This window comes from Vulpes vulpes, chromosome 1 (assembly GCF_048418805.1).
Source record: "Vulpes vulpes isolate BD-2025 chromosome 1, VulVul3, whole genome shotgun sequence".
In the NCBI taxonomy this organism is placed as follows: domain Eukaryota; kingdom Metazoa; phylum Chordata; class Mammalia; order Carnivora; family Canidae; genus Vulpes; species Vulpes vulpes.
In genome coordinates this window covers 161808547-161836092 of record NC_132780.1, presented here as the reverse complement: position 1 = coordinate 161836092, position 27546 = coordinate 161808547, and the positions used below count along the sequence as shown (strand labels likewise).

The following is a 27546-nucleotide window of genomic DNA, read 5'->3' as shown; positions in this document are numbered from 1 at the left end:
AAAAGTTTTAAGACATATACATATTTGACAATGGACTTATAACCAGAATATATAAATACTTCTAATAAATAAACAATAAAAAACCCTAATTTAACACTATAAAATGGAATTTAAAATAAAAGTCTCAACATTATTAGTCATCAGAGAAATGCAAAATAAAATCATAATGAAGTACTACTTCACACCTACCATTGTGGCTAAAATTAAGACTGACAAAACCATATAATGCAAGGATATGACCAACTGGATCTCTCATACTTTGATGGGAGTTTCAAACTGTATGCCCGTTTTGAAAAAAATGATTAGCAGTGTTTGTAAGGTTAAAGATAAATCTACTCTATGATCAAACAATTCCATTCCTAAGTATTTAAGCAATGAAATAAAAACTTATGTTTGCAAAAAGATTTGTTTCTTTATTCATAATAGCCAAGAAATGAAAACTAACCAAATAATCAATAGGAGAACACATATAAATGAACTCTAGTATACCACGCAATTGAATACTACTCAGTATCAATTGATATATACACACAGCCTGAGTCAATCTAACAATGAGTGAAGCAAGTCAGATGCAGAAAGAGTACATTTTGTATTATTGGATCTATATGGTCTTCAAATATAGATAAAATTAAATTATGGTTATAGAAATCAGAACAGGATTGCTTATGGAATGTGAGAACTAAGTGGAAAGAAAAGAAACACAGGTAATTTCCTGAAGTAATGGAAAAGTCCTATCTATTTACTGGGATGTGACATAGGTGAACAGATTTGTCAAATTTATTTGATCATTGGTCTATCTCACTTTAATCAATGACAAACATGAATTGCTAAGTCTCCTACATCATTTAACTCCTAACTCTCTGGAACCTTAATTTCTCGAGAAGACTGAATTCAACTCAAACATCAACTTCTTTTTAAGTGTTTTGAAATGCAGGCCCTTTTGAATTCATATATAATGCTTTCATAGGAAATTCTATCGCAAGTCATTTGCTTAACACTAAACTCTTTTTCATTAGTTTGATAAGGGTATATCTGTGATCACCACAACATAACGATTTTTTTTTTGTGATTTTACAGGATCTTTACAAAGTTTGTTTGCACTGATATTCAACACTTGCCAGTGCAAAGTTCAATCCCAGCAATAATGATTAATATGTTTATATATAATCTTTGACTCCCGTTATTACTGATCTTGTCAGGTAACCTTTAAAATAATTTAAAACACTCACAGATTAAAGTGTTTTAAGCTAATATGCCTTCTCTAAAGTGTTTCCATATAATGATGAGAACTTTAAAGATCTATTCCCTGGGAATTTTGTTTTGGAACGCTCTTTAAAGCCACTTAAGGAAGCTCTTTCTTCTACTTGCCACAATGTTTCATATAACCCTAATCTTTGGTTTTATTTCCTGTTATACTAAAGATGATAGATTTTCCCCCCTTATTTGTGTTCAAAATAAAGTTGAGAGAGCACTCAATAACATCATGTTTAACAGAAAGTAAAGTCCTCTTTTTTTGCAGGATAATCTTTTGAGGGGGGATAAAACCTCACTTTCCATTAAAAGCATGTGTGCCAATACTGATTAAAGATAATAAAATTTATTATTATTTTTTTTATCAGTTAAGTGGTTAAACAGAAGAGGGAGAGATTAGATTTTATGCCTAGTTTTTAAAATATGTTACCAATAATTCAAGAAGCTTATATTAGTATTTATTAAATTTAGATCTCTTCAGTGTAAAGTTTTTGTGCTAAGCCTCTGTGAGGACTATGAATTATACATATTGATATAGACAGATACATAGATATCAGGCATGAGAATCTACGGTAACAGATATATACATTACATAAATTAAAAAAAATACTTTTTTTCTCCCTTGCCATGGGGATTTTCTCCCATTGCATGTGGTAAATTAATGATTCCAAGAAGACTGTATTGGTTGGTACTCATAACCCTAACATTTTCTTTCAATTAAAAAAACAGTTAAGTTACATCATTTAAAAGTGTTACTGATTTAAAAATTTTAATATGAAAATAACTGTTGAATATATTGGTCTTAATTTATAAGACCCTTTTATTTAAAAAATGTGTTAAACTTTTATTCCTTTTCTGATGCCCTGTGCATTAAAGACACTATTAGGAGAGTAAAAAGGCAACCAACCCATAATTGAAGAAAATATTTGAAAATAATATATTTGATAACAGTCTAGTTTCCATAACATATAAAGAACTCCTGCAACCCAATAACAAAAAGGTAACCAGTTAAAAAAATGGGCAAAGGACTTTGAATACACACTTCTTTGAATATGTATTTCTCAAGAAAGTATACAAATGGCCAACAGGCACACAAAAAGATATTCAACATCATTAGTCATTAGTGAAATGCCAGTGAAAACCACAAAGAAATGCCACATTGCAACTCAGTAGGTTGGCCATAATAAAAATAACGACAGTAAATAAATATTTGTGAGGATGTGGATATATTGGAACCTACTGAACACTGCCAGTAGAAATGTAAAGTGGTACAAGTGCTATGGAAAACAATCTGGACGCTCCTCAAAAAGTTAAACATAGAATTACCACATAACTCAGAAATTGTACTCTTAGGTACCCAAAGAAATGAAAACAAGAATTCAAACAAATACTTGTAATATTCTTGGAAGCACTCTTCACAATAGTCAAAGGGTGGAAAGAACCCAACATCCATCAATTTGGGTTGGCATTCGGCTCTAAAAGGAATGAAGGATGGATATATGCTACAGCATGGACTGAATGATGTGAAAGAAATCAAACACAAAAAGTCATGTTTTGTATGTTTGTATGTTTTTTTAAAAATAATTTATTTATTTTGATAGATAGAGAGAGAGTACTGGCCAATGGAGGGGAGAGGGAGAGAGAGAACAGATTTCCCGCTGTGCAGGGAGCCTGACTTAGGGGTTGATCCCAGAACTGTGGGATCATGACCCGAGCAAAGGAAGACATCTGACTGAGCCACCCAGGTGCCCTACAATTACTTTTATATGAAACATCCATAATGGATAAATCAGACTATTGTTTGCTGGTGTGTGGGGGGGAAGGAAATGGGGAATGACTGTTTAATGGGTGTGGGGTTTCCTTTTGGGGTAATAAAACTGGACTGGAACTAGGTAGAGGTGATGGTTGCACAACATCATGAAATGTACTAAATGCCACTAAATTGTACATGTGAAATGGTTCATTTATGTTATGTAAATTTTTTGTAATAAAACAAAAAACTAGGGGTGCTGGGTGGCTCAATTAAGTGTCTGAGTCTTGGTTTTAGCCCAGGTCAGAATCTCATGGGTCATGTGATTGAGACCTGCATCAAACTCCACTCTCAGTAGGGAGTGTGCTTGAAGATTCTCTCCCTCTGCCTCTTCCGTAACTCTCCCATAGGCATGTGTGCTCACACATGCACTCTTACTATCTCTCTCTGAAATAAATAAATCTTAAAAATCTCTCCAGAAATTCAATGTTAGGTAACAGTTAACTTTAGATATTATATTACATATTACCTATGCTTTTGACTATTTTTTTTTTTTGTGGTGCTGCCAATAAACAATGTTTTGGGGATGCCTGGGTGGCTCAGTGGTTGAGCATCTGCCTTTAGCTCAGGGTGTGATCCCAGGGTCCTGGGATTAAGTCCCACATTGGGATCCCCACAGGAAGCCTGCTTCTCCCTCTGCTTATGTCTCTGCCCCTCTCTCTCTGTGTCTCTTATGAATAAATAAACATCTTAAAAAAAAAAAAGGAAGAGAATCTAGGTTAGTTTCTAAAAAAATAAACAATACTTTGTAAATAAATAAAATCTTAAAAAAAAAAAAAAAGGCAGCCCCAGTGGCTCAGCGGTTTAGCGCCACCTGCAGCCTGGGGTGTAACCCTGGAGACCGGGGATCGAGTCCCATGTCAGGCTCCCTGCATGGAGCCTGTTTCTCCCTCTGCCTATTCTCTGCCTCTCTCTCTCTCTCTCTCTCTCTCTCTCTCTCTCTCTCTCTGTGTCTTTATGAATAAATAAATAAAATCTTAAAAAAAAAAACAAACCCCACAATACTTTGATTTTCTGTACTGTGTTTGGTGTTCCACAGTATTTTTAATAATTAATTCCAGGGAATAAATGTAAATGGCACTTTCTCTTTAAATCCAACTAGAGGGGATCCCTAGGTGGCTCAGGGGTTTAGCGCCTGCCTTTGGCCCAGGGCGCTATCCTGGAGTCCTGGGATTGAGTTCCGTGTCGGGCTCCTGGCATGGAGCCTGCTTCTCCCTCCTCCTGTGTCTCTGTCTCTCTCTATGTCTATCATGAATAAATAAATAAATCTTAAAAAAAAATCCAACTAGAAAAAAGTCCAAAATTATATTTTGCATCACAAGATGAAATCACTGAAAATTATGTTTGAGATTGTCTTTCTTTTTAAAATATGAATAGCATAGCAAACCAGCATCATAATGAATGGTACTCCAATGTTACAAGTCAGTGGTTACTATTTTGTTTGAAATTTTAATTTACTTCATTTTTCACATTTTACAAATGCAAGGAAAACAGATGAAACATTAAATATATGATCTATATCTCTGCAAGGGTTTACATCCCCTTTCTACCATGTTCAAGCCATGTGACTTTGGCTAACTTATTTCATTTTTCTAATTTCTTTTGTAAGATGGGGATCATTAAATATTTATTTCATGGGATTTTGAGAAATTAGATAACATTTGTAAGGAAATTTGTACCTGGCAGATAATTATTACATACAATTTGTTAAATAAAAATATACAAATAAATTATGGTCCTTTCTAGGAACATTCTATGGAAAAAGAAAAAAATCAACTCAAACTTTACTTCTCTAAGAGCACAACAAGGTATTCTATCCAACCACAAAGAGAAAAAACAGCTCTTTCTCTTCCTAATTTTTAGATGAATCCTTTGGCTTCTAGTCACTGGTCTTGGGAGAATCACTATAATTTCAGTAAAGGATTAGTTACAAACCTGTTGCTATGAACTCAAAAACATAAATAGGAAACCACAAGGTAGAAGAGATGTTACTCAAAGAAAATAGGCTTATGGGAGCAAAGGTAGGCATAACTCTGAATAAAACAAAGATGTTAAACAGGGCTTAGAAATTTGCAAATAGTGAGGCTATCTAATGAAGATTTAAAACAAAATTTTTTAAAGATTATTTTTTAGAGCAGTTTTAGGTTCACACTAAAATTTAAAGGAATTTGGGGGTGTGTGTCTGGGTGGCACAAAGTCCAGACTTCTGATTCCGGCTCAGGTCATGATCTTGGGGTCATGGGATCAAGCCCTAAGTCCGACTTCATGCTGAGCATAGTGCCTACTTGGGATTCTCTGGCTCCCTCTTTCTCTGCGCAGGACAGAACTAAAGATTTGCTCAAGTTGTCCCTGAAAGAATGCCAGATCAACTGCTATTTTGTCTGACTCCACCAGTCCTAACAAGAGCTTGTTCAGGGCAAAATACAAGTCTGTAATGCTAGGACAAAGCGCAAAGGACAAAACCTGGCTCTCCAAGTCTGTAAAGGGCATATATTCATCTTAACATTGGACTTACAGTTCTAGGCACAAGCTACAATACACATTAAATATGGCATCTCTGATGGTATATTGGGAAGCACTCTAACACAAGAGGCATTTTTGGATGCACTAGCAATAAAGATCAGTAAAATTGTCGAGGGCATAAACTGCATTGAAAATGAGTTGTCTGTAAGACACTGGTGAAGGACAATTCTTCAAGGTCTCATATTTCTGCAAGTCTTGTAAGCAGAAGCAATGACTGTCCTTGTTCCAGACTATCTTTTCAAGAATATTTGTAGTGAGAACAGCCTGGGAAGATGAGATGTATCTTCCTTAGGAGCAAAGGGCAGGTTTACTTACAGCCTTGGTAGATAAAGATTCCCTTTGTAGCAAAAGCAGGCATGCCCATGTCCATTACAAAATATCTGGGACCCTTAAGCACAAAATTTTCTACTGTGATGCAATACACTAGTGTGGACCTGGCTTTCTTCATGTTGGGCTGTGGAAACGGAGTCAAGAAATGAGTCCAAGTGCTAATACTAAGGGTGCTGCTATTTCTGTGAGTAATAAAGTCCTTTGTCTCTGATGTCCTATCTTAATCAATCTATAGTAGGTTACCTTATTTGATCATAAGTCCTTTACAGATCTCAGGTCCTTTACAGTAATAATGCCGCAATAAACATAAAAGTGCAGATATCTCTTTGAGATTCTGTTTTCTTTTCCTTTGGATATGTATCTGGCAGTGATATTGCTAATTCATACAGTAGTTCTACTTTAAAAATTTTAAGAAACTTCCATACTGTTTGCCATACTGGCTGCACTAATTTACATGCACACCAACAGTGCAAAAGGGTTCCATTTTCTCCACATCCTTGCCAACACTTGTCATCGCTTGACTTTTTTTTATTTTTTATTTTATTTTATTTTATTTTTATTTATTTATGATAGTCACAGAGAGAGAGAGAGAGGCGGAGACACAGGCGGAGGAAGAAGCAGGCTCCATGCACCGGGAGCCCGATGTGGGATTCGATCCCGGGTCTCCAGGATCGCGCCCTGGGCCAAAGGCAGGCGCCAAACCGCTGCGCCACCCAGGGATCCCATCGCTTGACTTTTTATAGCAGCCATTATAACAAGTATGGAGTGATAACTCATTGTGATTTTGATTTGCACTCCCCTGATGATTAGTGACATTGAGCATCTTTGCATGTATCTATTGGTCTTTTTTTTTTTTTTAGGTTTCATTTATTTATTCATGAGAGAGAGAGAGAGAGAGAGAGAGAGGGGGGGGGGCAGAGACACAGGAGAGGGAGAGGTAGGCTCCAAGCAGGGAGCCCGACGTGGGACTCGATCCCGGGATTCCAGGGTCACACCCTGGGCCGAAGGCAGGCGCTAAACCGCTGAGCCACTCAAGGATCCCCTATTGGTCATTTCTATGTTTCTGCATAAATGGTTATTCAGTTCCTCTGTACATTTTTTGATCAAATTTTCTTCTTTTGAGTTGCCTGAGCTCGTTATATATTAATATTTTTAAAAATATTAACACTTAATCAGATTATGATTTGCAAGTATTTTCTCCCATTCATTTTGCTGATGGTCTCCTTTGCTGTGCAGAAGCTTTTTAGTTTAAAGTAGTCCTACTTGTTTAAATTTGTCTTTGCTTTTGGTGTCAAAGCCAAAATACAAAATACCATTGCCAAAACCAATGTCCCTATGTTTTCCTCTAGGAGTTTTATGGTTTCAGGTCTCATGTTTAAGTATTTAATTCATTTTGAGCTAGTTTTTGTGAGCAGTTTATGATAGGGGTCCAATTTCATTCTTTTGCATGTGGATATCCAGTTTTCCCAATACTACGTTGAAGAGACCGTCCTTTTCCCATTGAGGATTATTGGCTCTCGTCAAATATTAGTTGGCCATATACGCAAAGGCTTATTTCTGGACTCTTGACTTGTTTCCATGTTTATTTTTATGCCAGTACCATACTGTTTTGATTACTATAGCTTTGTAGTATAGTTTGAAACCAGGAAATGTGATGCCTTCAGTTTTGCTCTTCTTTTGTAGTTTTGCTTTGGTTATTTGGGGTCCTCTGTGGTTCCATAAAAATTTTAAAATTGTGTTTTTTCTATTTTTGTGAAAAATACTATTGGAATTTCAATAGGGATTGAACTGAAACTACAGGTGGCTTTAGATAGTATAGATATTTAAAAATATTATTTCCTATGATCAATGAACATGGAATATTTTTCCATGTGTTTGTGTTTTCAGTTTCCTTCATCAAAGTCTTGTCATTTTCAGTAATAGATCTTATAGCTCCTTGGTTAAGTTTAATGTAAAGTATTTTCTTGTATTCGACACTATTGTGAATGGAACTATACTCTTTCTTTCTTAGATATTTCATTCCTAGTGTACAGAATACAGCTATGTTTTGTATGTTGATTCTGTATCTGGCAACTTTACTGAATTTGTTGATTGATTCCAACAGTTTCTTGATGGAGATATATATATATATATATATATATATATATATATATATATATAATCCTATCATCTGCAATCAGACACTATTTTATTCTTCCTTTCTGATTTGGATGCCTTCTTTGCTTTTTATTCATTGCTCTGGTTAGCACTTCCAGTACTTTGTTGAATAGCAGTGATGAAAATGGGCACCCTTGTCCTGTTCACAATACTAAAGGAAAAGCTTTCAACTTTTCATCATTGAGTATGATGTTAGCTGTGGGCTTGACATATCATTATATATTATTATTATATATATCCTTCTGTACCTAATTTGTTGTTTTTTATCATGAAAGGATACTGTATTTTGTCAAATGCTTTTTTTTTGCATCTGTTATGATGATATGATTTTAATCTTTCATTCTATTAATGTGGTATATCACATTTACTGATCTGCATATATTGAACCATCCTTGTATCCCAGGGATAATCCCACGTAATCACAGCGTATGATCATTTTAATCTGCTGATAAACTCAGTTTGCTAATATTTTGTTAAGAATTCTTGCATGTTCAATTTTCTATATTCATCATGGATATTGGACTGTAGTTTACTTCTCTTGTACTCTCTTTATCTGGTTTTGGTATCAGGGTAATGCTGGCATTGTAAAATGAGTTTGGAAGTGTTCCTTTCTTTTTGATTTTTTGGAAGAATTTGAGAAGGATTAGCTTTACTCCTTTACATAGTTGGTAGAATTCACCAGTGAAACCAACTTTTCCTAGATTTCTCTTTGCTGAATAATTGTTGGTTACTGTTCATTGTTGGTCTATTCAGATTTTCTATTTCTTCATGATTTAGTTTTGGTAGGTTTATGTTTCTAGGAATTTATACACTTCTAGGTTATCCAATTTGTTGTTTTATAATTAGTCTCTTACGATCTTTTGTATTTCTGTAGTTATCAGTTATACTGTCCTTTCATGCCATATTTTAATTATTTGCATCTTCTTTTTTCTCAGTCTAGCTAAAGGTATTGATTTTATCTTTTCAAAAAAACCCAGTTCTTAGTTTTGTTGATTTTTCCTATTGTTTTTCTTATCTTATTCCATTTATTTCTAATATTTATTTCCTTCCTTCTGCTATCTTTGGGCTTAGTTTTTTTTTTTTTTTTCTAGTTCCTTGATGTGTAAATCTAGGTTATTTATTTCAGATTTTTGACACATTAGTTAATTAGGAGTATTGTTTAGCCTCCACATATTTGTGATTTTCCCAGATTTCCTTTCTGTTAAATTGATTTCTAGTTTCATACTGTTATGGTTGAAAAGATACTTGGTTTGATTTCAATCTTTTAAAATTTGCTAAGACTTACTTTTTAAATCTATCACATGATCTATCCTGAAAATGCTTCATGTATACCTGAGAAAAAGGTATATTCTATTGCTGTTGGGAATATTTTATATATGTTTGTTAGGTCTATTTGGTCTGAATTATGGTTCAAGTCCAATGTTGCCTCATTGATTTTCTATTTGGATGCTCTATCCATTGTTGAAAGTGAGGTACTGAAGTCCCCTACTATTACTGGATTGCTTTCTATTTCTCCCTACAGAATGTTAGTATCTGCTTAGTATATTTAGGTGCTCCAATGCTGAGTCCATATATACTTAAAATTGTTAGATCTTCTTGATGAACCCCTTTATCATTATTTAATGACCTTGTCTTCTGTTACCATTTTGGCTTCAAGTCTATTTGTATGATATAAGTATAGCTATTCTTAAAAGAAAAAAAAAAGTGTAGCTATCCTTGTTTTTAAGTTTCTACTTATATTGAATCTTCACTTTGTGCCCATGGAGGTCCCTAAAGCTGAAATTAGTCTCTTGTAGATAGCAGATAGTTGGTTCTTTTTCTTTTTTTTAATCCACTCAGCCACTCTATGACTGTTGATTGGAGAATTCAAGCCATTTATATTTACAGTAAATACTGATATGTAAGGATTTACTAATGTCATCTTATTAGTTGTTTTCTGGCTGTTTCATAGTTTTTTTTCTTCCTCTTTTGCTGCCTTCCTTTGTGAACTGATGATTTTCAATAGTGCTATGCTTTGAGTCTCTTTATCTTTTGTGATTTTCTATAGCTTTTTGCTTTGTGATTATCATAATGCCTACATAAAACACCTTGTAGATGTAACAGTTTATTTTACACTGAAAACAATTTAACTTCAATCTCATTCAAAAACTCTATCCTATTATTGTCCTCCTTTTATGTTTCTGATGTCATATTTTACCACTTTTATACTGTGTATTCATTAACAAATTATTGTAGTTATAGTTATTTTTAACACACTTGTTAACTTGTCCTTTAACCTTTACATTAGGGTTAAGTGATTAACATACCACATTACCATATTAAAGTATTGTGAATTTGATTATATACTTATCTTTGTTGGCATGTTATATATTTTGATACTTTTTTTTTTTTAAAGATTTATTTATTCATGAGAGACACACAGAGAGAGGCAGAGACAAGGCAGAGGCAGAAGCAGGTTCCATGCAGGGAGCCCGAAGCAGGACTTGATCCAGGGTCTCCAGGATCACACCCTGGGCCGAAGGTGGCGCTAAACTGCTGAGCCACCAGGGCTGCCTATTTTGATATGTTTTTATGTTGTAATTAGTACCCTATCATTTTAGTTTGCAAATTCTTCTCTGCATTTCTTGTAAGGCAGGCCTAATAGTGATGAATTGCCTCAGCTTTTGTCTAGGAAAATCCTCATTTCTACTTTGTTTATGAAAGATAGCTTTGTCAGAAACAGTATTTTGATTGGTAGGTATTTTTTAAGCATTCTGAATATATAATCCCACTCTCTTCTGTTCTATAAGGTTTTTGCTAATAAATCCATTGACTGTAGAAAACAATCTTCATTTTCTTGCAACTTTCAAGATTATCTTTTTTGTTTTTGGTTTTTGAGAGTTTTACTATAAGGTGTCATAGAGAGAATCTCTTTAATTGGTTTGGTGACCTAAAGCTTTATTTACTTGGATACCCAATGTCTTCCTATGTTTGAGAAATTCTCAGTAATTTCTTTTAATAGGCGTTCTGCCCCCTTCTCCCTGTGTTTTGCATCTGGAACTCCAATGATTACAAATTATTTCTTTTGATGGTATCTCACAGATCAGGCAGGCTTTCTTCACTCTTTTTCATTCTTTTTTCTTTACTCTCCTCTGACAGGTATTTCAAGTTCTTATTTTTCATCAGATTCTTTTTTCTGTTTGGTCCATTCTGCTGTGACTGCTATTTGTTGCATTTATCTATTCTTTTTTCTGTTTGGTCTATTCTGCTGTGACTGCTATTTGTTGCATTTATCTATTCATTCACTGAATTCTTCAGCTCCAGAATTTGTTTTTGGTTCTTTTTTTTTTTTTTTAATGATTTCTATTTTTGTTAATCTTCTCATTTTGTGTATTGCTTTCCTGATTTTGTTGAATTGTCTTCCTGTGTTTTCTTATAGCTCACTTAGTGTCCCTTAAAATAGCTATTTTGAATTCTTTATTAGGTAAATCACAGATTTCCATGTTTTTGAGTTTAGTTACTGGAGGATTGTGATCCTTTGGTGATGTCATGGTGTTTCATGTTCTTTGGAGTTGTCTTTTTTGTGGGTGGGGCAGAGGGAGAGAAAGAATCTTAAGAAGGCTCCATGCCCAAGCACAGCCTGATGCAGGGCTCGATGTCACAACCTGAGGGAAATTAAGAGTCGAACGCTTAACTGACTGGGCCACCTAGGCGCCCCTCATGTTCTTTGGCGTTCTGCACTGCCACCTTAACATCTGAAGTAGAGCCATCTCCTCCAGTATTTACTGTCTTCAGGGTAGAAATACCATTCTTTAGTCCTGCCAGTTTCTGAGGCTTTCTCAGACCTTCTATGGATATACCTACTTCATATTTCTTGCTCCCTCTTGTGGCAGACGTTAGTATTGTATTCCTTTTCTCATTCCTGCAACACGTAAGGCTGACCTATCTCTGGAGTGCTGTTCTCCCTTTTCTCTGTAGGAAAAATCACAGACCAAGAAGGGATCTTGGATGATCTAAGCATGGATCTAAGCTGTGCTATCTTGGGTGAGAAGTGGTTTATATAAAAACAAGCTATTCCTCTTGCTAGAACTTGAATGCATCCAAACTTGTTCTTTTGCTCCAGTGGAATGCTGGAGCTTCTCTGGAAATCTGAACTTGCATAAAGGCTTTCTCAACCCCGGGTAACTGTCTAAATTGGTGTTTGCCAGAAGTTTCCAGATTATAGCCAAGAGGAGCAAGAGCTGGTAAACAGGCCACTACGGGGTCCAGTCAAGACTGAAATCTGTCTGCTTATTATCCAGTGCACATGTGGGTGGGATGTCTCCAGGTTTCCCTGGTATATGGTACTGGATCCTATAGCTCTTACAGTCACTCTGTTTATGGACAGATGCAAATTTTTGTTGTTATGGGTGGGACAAAAACGAGGGACAGTTGATACTGCCTCATTGCCTTTTATCTTTTTATGTAATATGGTACACTGGGAACCATTCATATATTAATAGTTTCTATGTTTTAATCTCAACGTGTATGCCACATTACTACAGAATTCTGTAAGTCTGGATGACTTAATTTTCTAAGAACCAGAAAACCTGTCTTTTCTGTATCTTGATATCAAATAACACAGTAGAACAAATGTTAAACTAATTCATTACATTGTTCTTTTCAGGTAGAGACTTAACATTTCCTCTTTAGTCCAACTCTTTGCCTATTTGCTTTCAACCCAACATGAGATTCTATGTCCTATGTTCACTTCTGTGACTTGGTTCAATTTTGCTGCTTCTGAATACATTATTAGACAGTCTATAGACTTTACTATAGCCAATTCTGTCTCTATACAATGAATGACCTTTGGACTATTTTGGTTACTGCAGGTTTAGCAATATATTCTCAGAATACAGATATGCTTTATGAAAAAAATTTCTGTTTAAATGCATAAATGGGAATCAGAGGACATAATATACCACCATTTCCAGTTTTTGTGATATATAGCAGGACAGGACAAGACAGGGCAAGGTTTACTATACCTGGTGAAGTAACATTAGGGCATTTTCTTTTTTAAAAATATTTTATATAAATTCAATTTGCCAACATATACCACCTAGTGCTAATCTAACATTGGGCCACATTCCTGCCATGTCTTAATTACTCTTCCTTGTTTCTTTTAGGAATTAAATAGGCCCTATATTGCTATCTGGATGGAGTGAAAAAAAAAAAACGGAAGCTCTAGGAAAAATTTCAATTTATCTCTGGCATCTGAATTTTCCATAAACCCAATTTTTATCTTGGCCTCCCTTCTTTGCCCCCTTTTTCCAATGTGTGTTCATTAGCTTCTCTCTATTGAAGTTTGCCTTCTTGTTTTTATTCTACTCCAGACAACCTGGTAAAACATTATTCTACAAAGTTGCTTCTGAACCTTGCTATATCATTCTCTTCTCCATTTTGAAAGGCAATATATCAAGTGGTAAAGAATGCAGGCTATGGAGCCATACTGCTTGGGTTTGAATCTCATCTCTATCACTTACTACCTGGTAACAACAAATAAGGACAAACTTACAGCCATAATGGGAGATTTTGCCATACTTTTCTTGATAATTGATAGCACTAGCAGCCATAAAGCCATAAATTCATTAAAAATATGAAAAATTTGAGCAAAATGATTTATAAACTTAACTAGCAGATATATTTAGAATACTTAACCCAGAACCTGATGAATATTCCTAATATAGGTAAAGCAAATCTCAAAGTTTATTAAATTCCTGAAATCAGACTGTTTCCTAATTACAATGAAGATAAACTAGAAATCAACTGCCACTGTTTAGTAACTGAGTATCTTTTGTGTTCCATGTCTAAATTATTCAAGAGAAATGATGTGAACGCTTTAGTCAGTCAGTCATTCTTCTAAAAGAAACTACCCCAAATCAGCAGAGTTTATGCAGCAGATCCCCTTCAAAAATTACTGGTCTTCATCATGTCCATGCTATATAGATGACTACCTTTGGGCTATAAGTGCCAACCTCTAATTCAGGATTGCAGGGTTACTTGATATAAAACACGATAACTTCTGGACAAGAACTATCTCTGGTCCCTTATTTCAGAAGAAGACTGACTATGGGAAGGTACTCAATTTCTTGGATTTCTGAGCAAGGAAAAAAATGATGACTGCTAATATAGGACAACATATCTAGTATGTATTTCATCATAGTTTTGTTTACCTTTATTGCTTTAAATCAAAGATTTCCCCAAAAAATTATTATTGGTATGCTGGGAGATTTCCCATTTGGGGGTAGTGTATATAAAGTGGTTCCTATGGAGTCCTGTCATTGACTAGTATATTGTTTTTATTTACATCCAGAAAATGAAGAGATGTATTTATTATTTTAATAAACCATTTTATATATTAATGAAAAAAACTCCTGAATAATCCTGAATCAAAGAATTGCTCCCAAAATTAGAAAATTTTGAGAACCAAAGGATAAAAAGAACAACATACCAAAACTTGCAGAATGTAGCCAAAGCAGTACTTCGGGGGAAAGTTATAAACTTAAATGTGTATAATGGAAAAGAGGAAATGCTATTAATTAATAAGCTCAACACCTACTGAACAGAAGTCTTAAAAAGACAGCAAACTAAACTTTTAGAAAGTGAGAGGAAATACTAAAGTCAAAAGCAAAACTAATAAAACAGAAAACAAAAAACACAAGAGAGAATTAATATCAAAAGTTAGTTTTTGAGAAAACTAATAAAATGACAATCTTCTGGTGGGACTTATAAGGGAACAAAATGAATACACAACTAATATCAGGAATGAAATAGAAAAAAACAGATATTGCAGATGTTAAAAAAATAACTGAAGGATACAATGAGTTATTTGGTGTGAATAAATAAATTTAGAACAAACTCCTTAAAAAACATAATTTATCAAAACATATTGAAAAAGAAATAAAATAAAATGTAGTATTTCCACTAATATTATTCACCTGAATGGAACCCACAAGGAATATATTACACATAATAGAAACTCTAATTGAACAATGGTCTAAAAACTACTGGCCAATATTCTTCATGAAAGACAAAGAAAATAGAAGGAACTATTCCAGATTAAATGAGTCTAAAGTGTATAAAGGGTCATGACAACTGAATGCAATGTGTGATCTTGAATTTGATCCCAGAAAAGGGGAAAATCACACAGGACATTATTATGACAAATGATAAAATATAAAATGAGTTTTACATTAGATATCAGTATTGTATCAATATTAAATTTCATAAAGTTGATCACTGTAGCATAGTTAAGTAAACTATCTTTGTTCTTAGTCAATATACCCTGAAGTATTTACAGATAAAAGAACATGATGCTTCTAATTAACAAATGATTCAGGAAAAAGAAAATCCATGTATATGTGCAAATATATATATATGTATAACTTGTGATTCTGGTGAAAAGTATATACAGGAGTATTCTGCACTACTTTAGTAATTCCTCTGTAACTTCTCTATTATATAAGTCTTATGATTTTGCCTTATGTATTTATTTTCAAGACAACTGGAACTAAATTTTATATAATACTTTTCCACATGAATATCTGATTGTCCTGACATCATTTATTTAAAATCTAAAATTTTCCTTGCTGATCTGCATATATTACATCCAAGTATAGATATGTCTATGTCTGGTCTTTCTCTTCTGTTCCATCTACACTAAAATTAAGACCTCTAGTTTATCAAAAGACAGCACAAAGATAGTGAAAAGAAAAAAATTATGACACAAGAGAAGATTTATTTATAAAAATGTAACAAAGGCCAGTATTTAGAACACATATGAAAAGTATTCCAAATCAAGAGGAAAAAGAAGGGTAATCCTATAGAAAAATGGTCAAACAACCTGAACAGGTACTTCAGAAACAGGAAATCTACACAGCCAATAGTCACACACAAGGCAGTGCTCAACTGCACAGGTCATCAGAGAAATGCAAATGAAAACCACAATGGTATCAGACTGGCAACATTTTTGAAATGTTTACCAAAATCAAGAGTTTGGGAGTATGTGGAATAACAAGATCTCTCATCAAGTGTTGATGGGAGTGAAAATTGGCACCATTTTGGAAAACAGTGGGGCATCTACTAGTAAATAACTGATGTTATGCATATCCTATGACATAGCAATTTCCTTTACAAGTAATTCAGAGTAACTGGATGCCAGAAAGTATATACAAGAATGTTCACAGTAGCTTGGTTTGTAGCAGCTATAAGTTAGAAGTAATCCAAATGTCCACCAACAGTGTAGAGTGGATATAAATGAAATACATCACACCATCAAAAATGAACAGTCTATAGCTACTGACAAAAGCATGGATTACTCTCACAAACACAATCCTGAGTGAAAGAAGCAAGACAAAGAATATACATGGTATCTCATTTATATAGAATTCAATAACACAGGCTGAATAACATACAGACTGAAGCAACTTGTATTATTTAGTATGCATAAATAGATGGTAAAACTAAAAGAGAAGGGATGAATTCATCATCCCAAGAGACAGGATGGTGATTACTTCTCAACGTAAGGAGGGGAAAAGAAATTAGAAAAAACACAGAAAACTGATGTGGTGTTGACAATTTTCTATTTCTTGATCTGAGTGAGAGTTAAAAGGATATGTGTTTTTAATTGTTAAAATGTGCACATTTTATGTACTTTTCTGACTTTCATAATATTGTATTTTATAATTATGAAAAGAAAAATAGAAAAAAGAAAAGTGTTTTTGAGGATCTACTAGTAGGTCAGGAAAATTAGTGTGTGCAGAACATATAAGAAGATAACTGGAAAAGTAGTCAGATATTTATTATATCAAAGCCTCTTTTTTTTTTTTTTTTAAATTTATGATAGTCATACAGAGAGAGAGAGAGAGAGGCAGAGACACAGGCAGAGGGAGAAGCAGGCTTCATGCACCGGGAGCCTGACATGGGACTCGATCCTGGGTCTCCAGGATCGTGCCCTGGGCCAAAGGTAGGCGCCAAACCGCTGCGCCACCCAGGGATCCCATCAAAGCCTCTTGATAAGCTAGTCAATATAACTGTACAAACATTTCTGCACAAGGTCCAGAGTAAGCCCACAGCAGACATGTACGTCTAGATTACTCCCCTTCACTTTCCAAGTTTGTAATATACATCCCAAATGAAGCAAAAGGAGGAAAAGTAGGAGAGAAAGATTCTAGATTAGTTTAAGATGGCTCTCTTGTTCCTGATTTCTGTTCCTAATGAGACCTGGCTATAATAACAGGGGCTAGCCTATATCATATATTTTTCTCTTTTGGTTACATTTAAAGGTTTTTGTTAGTGGCAGGGGTTGTAACTGAGGTAGATCACGTGCTCAACTATATCATTCTATTATTAACTTAAGAAATCAAACAAGAACAAAACAGTACAGTAAATGCCTTTTCTAATTTATCAACGTATAGTTAAGAATCAAGCTTTTTATTCATAAGAAAATTCTAAAAATAACTAATACTATTCATCACAATGTTCTAACATCATTTTTCTTTAACTTACCCTCAAAGTATGGTGTTCTTGTGCTAATAAAAGTCTTAGTTCTTCATGTAGTGTTATAACTTCCAGAAACTGTCCCCATAAAGCCATTAGAAGTGAACAAAGTTGTGCAAGATTCATATTTATAAGTTCTGCCAGTTCATCAGGATTTTCTACTTTCTGAAATGACAAGAAAAGAACTTCATTGCTTCCTGAGACTTAACATGTCTAAATACAATGTGTTATTGAGAACATTAATACAAAGACAAATTTTTAGTTTTAATGAGAAATGTGTGTGTGTGTGCATGCGTGTGCATGCTTTTTCCTATGTGATGGTTACTACAGCAATTTTCAACTTACTGATACTTCAATCTGAGATATCTTGTTACTGAAATAATGTCAAATATAGTTTAAAATTACAAATCAGGATTCTATAGAGCATGATCAGCTTCAAACACTAAAATTCTGGGAATTTTTAAACACAATATACAAATCAAGATGAAGGTTATAAAATTTTTAGATGAGATTTCATTTCTAATCTGCTAAATAAAGTACTGAAAAGATCTGTAACTCTTCAGAAAGGACAGAGATACTTTCCAAAGTACTATTATTTTCTCCTCACTCCTATGTTTCTAAGTTCTATATTACTAACAGTAATCCTTTCAAAGAGTCATCAAACACTTTTCTCTTTTGTGACGATTCATTCACCCGCTGTTTATTGAGCACATTTTAAATGCTAGAGCCCACATTCCAATGTAACTCAAAGACTTATATGAGCAAAGAAAGAAAAGTGGGTAAATAATTTTATATACTGTTATGAGTGTTCTAATATTGGTATTAAATTATCCTGTTTATTTAAATATTCACCTAAACTGATGATACAAGTTAAAAGTAATGAGTTATACAATGAAGTGTAGGATCTTCTACAAGGCATTTGGATTTCCTGAATAGGTAGAATAAGGATTTTTGAACAAAGACTATAAATTAGAATGATTCCTTCTCTTTTAGACAAGCATTTTTATTACGAAGACACGCTTTTTTAAAAAATTCACTGAGGCAGCACTATTTAGGCAGATAATATCTTGCTGGAAACATCTGTCTTCAATTACTAGCAATACTAGAAAATCTACTTTAAATATAAGATATATGCTAATTTCATTTCCCCATCCTAAAGAAGGTAGAAGTAGTCTATTCAGGTTAAGGTTGAAAGTCACTCCTATATCATTTATATACTAATGACTGCTAAATTTTTATATCTGTATCACATCTCTCCTGAGCTCTAGACCCATCACCTAGCAGATGACATATTCCATGTGAAAAGAAAGTTATTCACAAGTTCGGTATATCCTAAGAGTACTAATTATAGCTCTATCTTCCCTTTCTAATAAAAAAACCCAAAAAACCCCTCAAAACGTTGCTTATCACATATGATATATCCTAACTCAGCTTATTTTTACTTCTTTCTGAAGTCTACAATTCAGTAGACTTTCTTCCTCCTGCAAACCAAGTTTCCATTTATCTATGCTAATTCAGAGAGAACATAAAACAAAAATTCAGCAAAATTAATAAGAAGGGAAGGGACTGTGTCATATTCAACTCTTGTAACTTTGGTTACCAGAATACAGGAGTCACTCAATAAATATTTACTGAATGAATAAATGAATGAATGAATAAGGAATTACAGGCTAAATAAGGAAAAAGCCCCCTGATTTATGGTCAAACTCAGAAAATGTTGAAAAATTCCAGAATTCTGGAAGGGAAGCTAATAGAATCAGCATAAAACAAATATAGATTTATCAATGTATAATAAATCTACAGATGTATTTTGCCCTGGGAAACATTTTATAAACATATTAAAAACAAAGCTAACAAGGTTTTCATGTCTCAAGAACATAGAGAAGATTAAAATGTACTCTAAAATAAATGGAAACATGCAGTCTTGTTTCAAGAATAGTTTTAACGGAGTTTAGGAAAAGAAGAATTGAATAAGCATTTGACAGTAACTAGACAGTGTTGTGTAAGGCAAGCAATGCTATTTTCAGTATAATCTACACACACGTATAAATAATTCTCTTGGTTTTATCATAGGCTGAATAATGTAAACAACTTGTTTTTTAATCCCCTGAGAGCAAGACTCTCTAGATATCTTATAATTATTTTTACTTTTCAGAAATCACGGCACCAAGGTTCTGAGAGGACGTCAGTATTTTCACTACTAGGAAAGCATCCCTTCAAACATAAATTACTCCTCTGGTTTACATAAATTCTTACAATATGTGTCAAAATATAAATAATAATAAAATTTTTTGGTCAAAAAGGAAATTAGGATAAAGTATGACAAGCTATTTTATATGTATAAATGTAGGAATAATAAGACCTTACATTTCTATAGTATTTTCTCAAATAACATTATCTTCTCTTATATGGATATACACTTTTTCATAGAAGTCACTGATCTTGTTTGATTACAAAATATTGTTTAAATAGACTTGTAAAACAGGTAAAGAAAAGAAGAAAATTAAGTTCATTTTATTGTAGAGTTTTCCATTTTTTCAGTTATAGATATAAGCACTAGAATCATATATACTATTATGCCGTTTTTGTTAACGAGGATTTTCCTCCAAACATTTATTGAAAGCACATTTTTAAGGTTATATAACTTAGATTTTAAGTATGCCATAAGTCATTTATCCATTCTCCTATCATTGGGCATTTCCTTAGGGTAATACTTTTGTATTATAAGTTACAACATATAGGAGTCTGATTGTTTATTTGGTACTGATTGAGAAATAATACTCTGGTTTTGGATATATACTGCCAAATTAATCTCTGAAAAAGATCTCCAAGATGAGATAGAAAAATCTGTATCTTACCATAGCTCAGCAAGCATTACATTATTAGAAAATCACAGCCAATCTGATAGGTTAAAAATGGTATGATAATATTTAAAATTTTATTTGATGGTGAGATTATATTCAATCTAATCAATGTTTCATTCATTAGCCTATTTTGTAAACGGGTATCCTATACTAACCTGAGAAATGGAAAGTATCAGGCTTTCCTACGGATTTGTAAGAGCTCTTCAAATATTATTATATCTTTTGTCTATTCTATCTGCTACCAAAATTTACCCCAGTTTATTATGTTAAACTTTACTTTGTGATGTACATTTACTTACTGAAATTTAAATGTGTACCTAAAAGAACTTATTTGTATTACATGAATACATGTAGTATTTTTAAAATTTATTATACATAGATGTAGAGCAAAGAATAAAAATTTTTCTTTATAATCCTGACCTTCACACAACTCTTTTCTGTATTATTGTTAATAGCTTAGAATACATATACACACATATAACATGTATGTATCATGTATGTATATGCATTATATACATCTTTCAAATGTTTTATATGTAATCACATAAATATGAGCAAATTTATATACAGCTTTTTGCCTTTTAAACGTATATAATATCATATTCATATTTTTCTCCAATTATTTTAATTAATATATCCTGAAGAGCTTTTCAGTATGAAATTGGTACCTGGCATCATGGATCAATAAATATTTCTTGAATTAAATAATCCATGTCATTGTATAGAAATTTCCTTAATTCTTTTAAATGGCTACATGGGAACTTAGAATAATGCTGCAATTCTTTATATTCATGTTTATTAGCACTTTTGTGAAATATATGCATATCCCTTTTTCACAAGGGTGTTTCAAAACTGATACATAGCTTTTTATATAAGCATTATTTGCCAGTTTTAAATATTGCAAATAACTTCGTCCAGTATATTGCTTCTCAACTTAATTTACCAAGTATTTTGTTTTTTAAAAAGTTTCAAATCATCAGTATATTTGGTTTTTTACTATTACCCTGAAGAGATTATTTCATATCCCAAGATCAGACTGTTTACATACACACGTACATGCAAATGTTTTTCCTAATTGTTTTTGTACATTTAACTTTATACTCTCTTCAGAATTTCTATAACATAGTAGAAATAACTAATTTTACTATTTAGAGAACCCAATGTTTGTGATATTTTATCAAATAATCAATTCTTAAATATACTGCTGTTTCAGTGCTACTTAGTTCCATTGATCGGTCTTTCTGTTCTTTTAGAGAAGTCATACTCTATTTCTATGACTAGAATTTTATCTGCATTTTAACTGAGCTGGGCAAGTTCCTCTACAATAATACATATTTTAAAAGTTTTTCTAAGTCATTATTACCTCTCTTCAAGTGAGTTTTTAAAAAAATCTAATTTTAACATTTCTAATGGTATTTTGATATGTATATATAAATTATTAACTAAAAACTGGTATCTTCCAGTGATTGTTTCTCTTTCCATTCAAAAGTATGTTTACTTATTCAAATATCTCAGTGAAATGTTATAGATTTTTTTCACATTAATTGCACACATCTTACTAAGATTACTTCTAAATGTCTAATGTTCTTTTGGGCAACTATTATAACAACATTAATGATTCTTAAAATGTTTATTTTATTTGAGCTGTGGGGAAAACCTCTAAGAGAGTATACAAAATTACTAGTGTATTTTACATATGTATAATTTTATAAGGAGAAGGTAAGTTACCTTTTTCAAAGGAGTCTAGTCCTCATTCAAATTTACATATGGAACTACATTCCCAAGCCAAATATATATTTTTGTTTGATTCAAGTCTCTGATTTCTTCCATTAATGTAGCTAACTGAGAAGGAAATATGCAGTGATCTTAAAATAGAATATTTAGTTCCATGGCCAAAAAAGGACAAACAAAAATCTATTTAATTTCAAGGATAAACTAGTGGAAAAATGGTCTGAGACACAAAATGATCTGCTGATATAAAAACATTTTTATTCTAAACTATCATTTTACAAAAATATGTAAGTTTAAGGATGCTTTAAAAATTTGTCTAGAAATTCTTCTGAGTAAACTAATTGAAGGGCACACTTTTGATAGTTAATCGTCTTTATTTCATTTCTATGCAGAATACTGTACATTTTATTTTATTTTTAAATATTTTATTTATTTATTCATGAAAGACACAGAGAGAGAGACAGGCAGAGACACAGGCAGAGGGAGAAGCAGGCTCCATGCAGGGAGCCTGATGCGGGACTCGATCCTGGGACTCCAGGATCATGTCCTGGGCCGAAGACAGACACTCAACTGCTGAGCCACCCAGGCGTCCCCATGTACATTTTAATGATAAGTTAACTTTATGCTGAAGCCAATAATCTTTTTACCAACTAAGTTGTGATTCTACCATGATCAACCATTTGAGGAAGGATAAATCATTAAGTGTTCTTAGATAAAATATTTAGAATAGAAAACAGAATCCACTCAAATAACTTGATAATGTTAATTTAAAAAAATCCAAGTACCTTAACTTCTTCACATAGTTCAGTAAGTCGAGCTTCTACATCCATTTCCTCTGAAAGGAGTAAAGAGTAATTAGAGGAAATATTTCAATATTAGATCTGAAAACTATTTTGAAATTATTTAATACAGTTGGTCCTTGAACAATATGTGGATTAGGGGCATCAACCCCCCATGCAGTCAAAAATCCATGTATAACTTCTGTCTCTCCTAAAACTTACTACTAATAGCCTACTATTGATGAGAAGGCTTATCAATAACATAAACAATTGATTAACACATATTTTGTACATTGTATGTATCATATACTGTAGTCTTATAAAAGTAAGCTAGAGGAAAACATGTTAAAATCATAAGAGAAAATACATTTACAGTCCTATACTGTATTTATTGAAAAAAAATCCATGTATAAGTGGACCTGTACAGTTCAAGCCCATGTTTTTCAAGTGTAAATTACCTTTCAAAAACCAGGAGGTTGAGAAATATCTGGGCTATATTCAATGAATTGAATTTCAATGTAATACACGGTCATGAACACATTAATCATGCAGGTAATGTGGTAACTATTAAATTCTATGTTCTGATTATTAGTGTTCCAGTTCTGATAAAAGGCTAACATTGTCAAGGAAATACTGATTGTGGACCTAAAGTAACTTACACAACTGCATCATAGAAAAGATAAAACATGTAATTAGGTTTTATTGCATTTCATACATTGTAAATTTCAATAAAGTTTAGCATTTTTAGATGTGTACATGCTTTGTTTTTTATAGAAAGTGTTCCTAAAAAATTCAAGTCAAATTAATTTCATAGCTACAACATATTTAAAACATACCTGGAGCATAGGTTATTTAATAGTGATGAATGACAAAATCGTTTTCAACAAGACGCAAGTTTCTATTTTAGTTTAATACATTCAGTTTTCTATAAGATAGTCTAAAACAGAGGCAAATTTTTTCCATACAATCCTGATTTATTTAATGTATGCTATAACCTCTATATGAAGTATAAAGATTTACAATTAAAATGGTAATATTTATAAGGGACTACAGAAACTAAAATAAAATTTAAATTTGGTAAAATAAAGTTACATTTATGTTGTAAACACAACCAACCTATGATGTGAACAACAAATACTCCACTAGTAATTAAAGCTGGTAGGACACACATAGTTTGAAAGTCAAAAAATATATAAATAAAATTGTATTTAGACACTGACATGTACTAAGAAAGAGACCACAAATTTGATCAACCCACTGATAACTAAAGAAATCAGCTATTATTTCACAAGTCATTTCACTGTCAGATAAATCAGTGGCTTCTAATACAGGTTTTCCAAATTAAAAAAAAAAAACAACAAACCCAGCAGAACCTGTATTAAAATCATAACTTCCATATGTCAAGGTCTGTTTTCACATTACTCATAAGCTTTTCCTTCTATAGGAAAAAATCAGTAAAATTATTCTTAGGAAGTTAGATATCTTATCAATACATTTTTTTTAATGAAAAGGAACTTTTTGAAGTTTTGAGTTTTGATACATTTTTCTAAGCTTTACATGCAGGAGTCTAAATGCATAAGCTGGTACATATGCATTATGGCTAGTGAGAGTTATTTCAATGCAAACATTTTAAAGAATGTTTAAAATCAATACTTCAAAATCTTTGAATTGAAGTGATTTCAAAATCATTTAGGATTTTTACATGAGTTTAAAATTCTACTCTGATTTTTCCTTTTCAAGTTTATTTATACATACATTATATAGAAATGTGTAAAAGTGACTGTCAGCTTACATAAATTATTTTTTTTTAATTTGGCTCCTGCTGCTAAACCAAGGTTACAGTGTAAAACACATCCTTCCATATTTTTCAAATATAAACTTACATACATGCACACTTCAGATATTGTAAATTTGGTTCCAGATTACAGTAAAGCTCATATTGAAAAAAAGTGAGTCTAATAAATGTTCTGGTTTCCCTAAACATTAGAGGTGCATGTAAAAATTATGCTTATACTATACTGTACCCCATTAAATGTGCATTAGCATTGTCTAAAATGTACATATTAAAAGATATTTCATTGCTAAAAATGCTACCCTCATTTGAGCTTTCAGTGAGTTGTAATCTTTTTGCTGGTGGAGGATCCTGCTTTGATGTTGATGACTGTTGACTAATCAGAGTGGTGGCTGCTGAAGGTGGAGGTGGCTATGGCAATTTCTTAAGACCACAATGAAGCTCGCCAGATCCACGGACTCTTCCTTTCATGTAAGATTCCTCTGTAGCAGATGTAGTTTGATAGCATTTACCCACAGTAGAACTTCAAAACTGGAGTCAATCTTCTCAAAACTTGCTTTATGAACTAAGTGTATGTAATATTCTAAACCCTATGTTGTCATTTCAACAGTCTACACAGCATTTTTACCAGGAGTAGACTCATCTCACAAAATCACTTTCTTTGCTCATCCTTAAGAAGCAACTCCTCATCTGTTCAAGTTTTATCAAGAGACTGCAACAATACAGTCACATCTTCAGGCTCTGCTTCTAATTCTAGTTCTCTTGCTATTTCCACATCTGCATTTACTTCCTCCACTGAAGTCTTGAACCTCTCAAAGTTATCCTCAAGGGATAGAATCAACTTCTTTCAAACTCCTTTTAATGTTAATAGTTTGGCCTCCCCATGAATCACACATGTTCATCATGCCATCAAAATGGTGAATCCTTTCCAGAGGTTTTCGGTTTACTTTGCCAAGAACCATGAGAGGAATCACCATCTATGGCAGCTACAGCCTTAGGAAATGAATTTCTTAAATAATAAGACATGGAAGTTGAAGGACTCCCTGATCCAGAAGCTGCAGAATGGATGTTGTGTTACCAGGCTTGAGAACATTAATCTCATTGAACGCCTCCATCAGAGCTCATGGGGGACCAGGTGCATTGTCAATGGGCAGTCCCTATTTTGGAAGGAATCTTTTTTTCTGAGCAGTAGGTCTCATCAGTAGGCTTAGAATATTCTGTAAAACATGTTGTGAACAGATGTGCTGTCATCCAGGCTTTGTTGTTCTATTTATGAAGCACAGGCAGGATATATTTAGCATAATTCTTAAATGCTCTAGGATTTGTGGAATGGTAAATGAACACTCACTTCAACTTAACATCACCAGTTACATTAGCCTCTATTAGGAGAGTCAGTCTGTTCTTTGAAGCTTTGAAACCAGGCACTGACTTCTCCTCTCCAACTATGAAAGTCTGGATGGCATCTTTTTTCTAATAGAAGGCTGTTTCATCTATACTGAAAATCTATTGTTTAATGAAGCCACCTTCATTACTTATCTCAGCTAGATTTTTTTTAATAATAAATTTATTTTTTATTGGTGTTCAATTTGCCAACATACAGAATAACACCCAGTGCTCATCCCGCCAAGTGCCCCCCTCAGTGCCTGTCACCCATTCACTCCCACCCCTCACCCTCCTCCCCTTCCACCACCCCTCTAGTTCGTTTCCCAGAGTTAGAAGTCTTTATGTTCTGTCTCCCTTTCTGATATTTCCTACCCATTTCTTCTCCCTTCCCTTCTATTCCCTTTCACTATTATTTATATTCCCCAAATAAATGAGAACATATAATGTTTGTCCTTCTCCGATTGACTGATTTCACTCAGCATAATACCCTCCAGTTCCATCCACGTTGAAGCAAATGGTGGGTATTCGTCATTTCTAATGGCTGAGTAATATTCCATTGTATACATAAACTATATCTTCTTTATCCATTCATCTTTCGATGGACACTGAGGCTCCTTCCACAGTTTGGCTATTGTGGACATTGCTGCTAGAAACATCGGGATGCAGGTGTCCTGGCGTTTCATTGCATCTGTATCTTTGGGGTAAATCCCCAACAGTGCAATTGCTGGGTCGTAGGGCAGGTCTATTTTTAACTCTTTGAGGAACCTCCACACAGTTTTCCAGAGTGGCTGCACCAGTTCACATTCCCACCAACAGTGTAAGAGGCTTCCCTTTTCTCCGCATCCTCTCCAACATTTGTGGTTTCCTGCCTTGTTAATGTTCCCCATTCTCACTGGAGTGAGGTGGTATCTCATTGTGGTTTTGATTTGTATTTCCCTGATGGCAAGTGATTTCTCATGTGCGTGTTGGCCATGTCTATGTCTTCCTCTGTGAGATTTCTGTTCATGTCTTTGGCCCATTTCATGATTGGATTGTTTCTTTGGTGTTGAGTTTAAGAAGTTCTTTATAGATCTTGGAAACTAGCCCTTTATCTGATACGTCATTTGCAAATATCTTCTCCCATTCTGTAGGTTGTCTTTTAGTTTTGTTGACTGTATCCTTTGCTGTGCAAAAGCTTCTTATCTTGATGAAGTCCCAATAGTTCATTTTTGCTTTTGTTTCTTTTGCCTTTGTGGGTGTATCTTGCAAGAAGTTACTGTGGCCGAGTTCAGAAAGGGTGTTGCCTGTGTTCTCCTCTAGGATTTTGATGGAATCTTGTCTCACATTTAGATCTTTCATCCATTTTGAGTTTATCTTTGTGTATGGTGAAAGAGAGTGATCTAGTTTCATTCTTCTGCATGTGGATGTCCA

The 27546-nt window shown here is 33.5% G+C and overlaps 1 protein-coding gene across 14 annotated transcripts in view; it reads right to left on the bottom strand.

Moving 5' to 3' along the window:
- FAM135A (family with sequence similarity 135 member A) overlaps positions 1 to 27546 on the bottom strand; it is a 131761-nt gene that overhangs the window by 44945 nt on the left and 59270 nt on the right. For 12 of the 14 annotated variants that reach the window (XM_025991131.2, XM_072735139.1, XM_025991135.2 and 9 more), the window contains 2 exons: positions 22968 to 23017; positions 17597 to 17752 (listed from right to left, as the gene is read on the bottom strand). In XM_025991131.2, coding sequence (XP_025846916.1) covers positions 17597 to 17752; positions 22968 to 23017 — 206 coding nt within the window. The remainder of the gene's footprint in view (positions 1 to 17596; positions 17753 to 22967; positions 23018 to 27546) is intronic. The other 2 variants (XM_072735143.1, XM_072735142.1) reach the window with 1 other exon arrangement.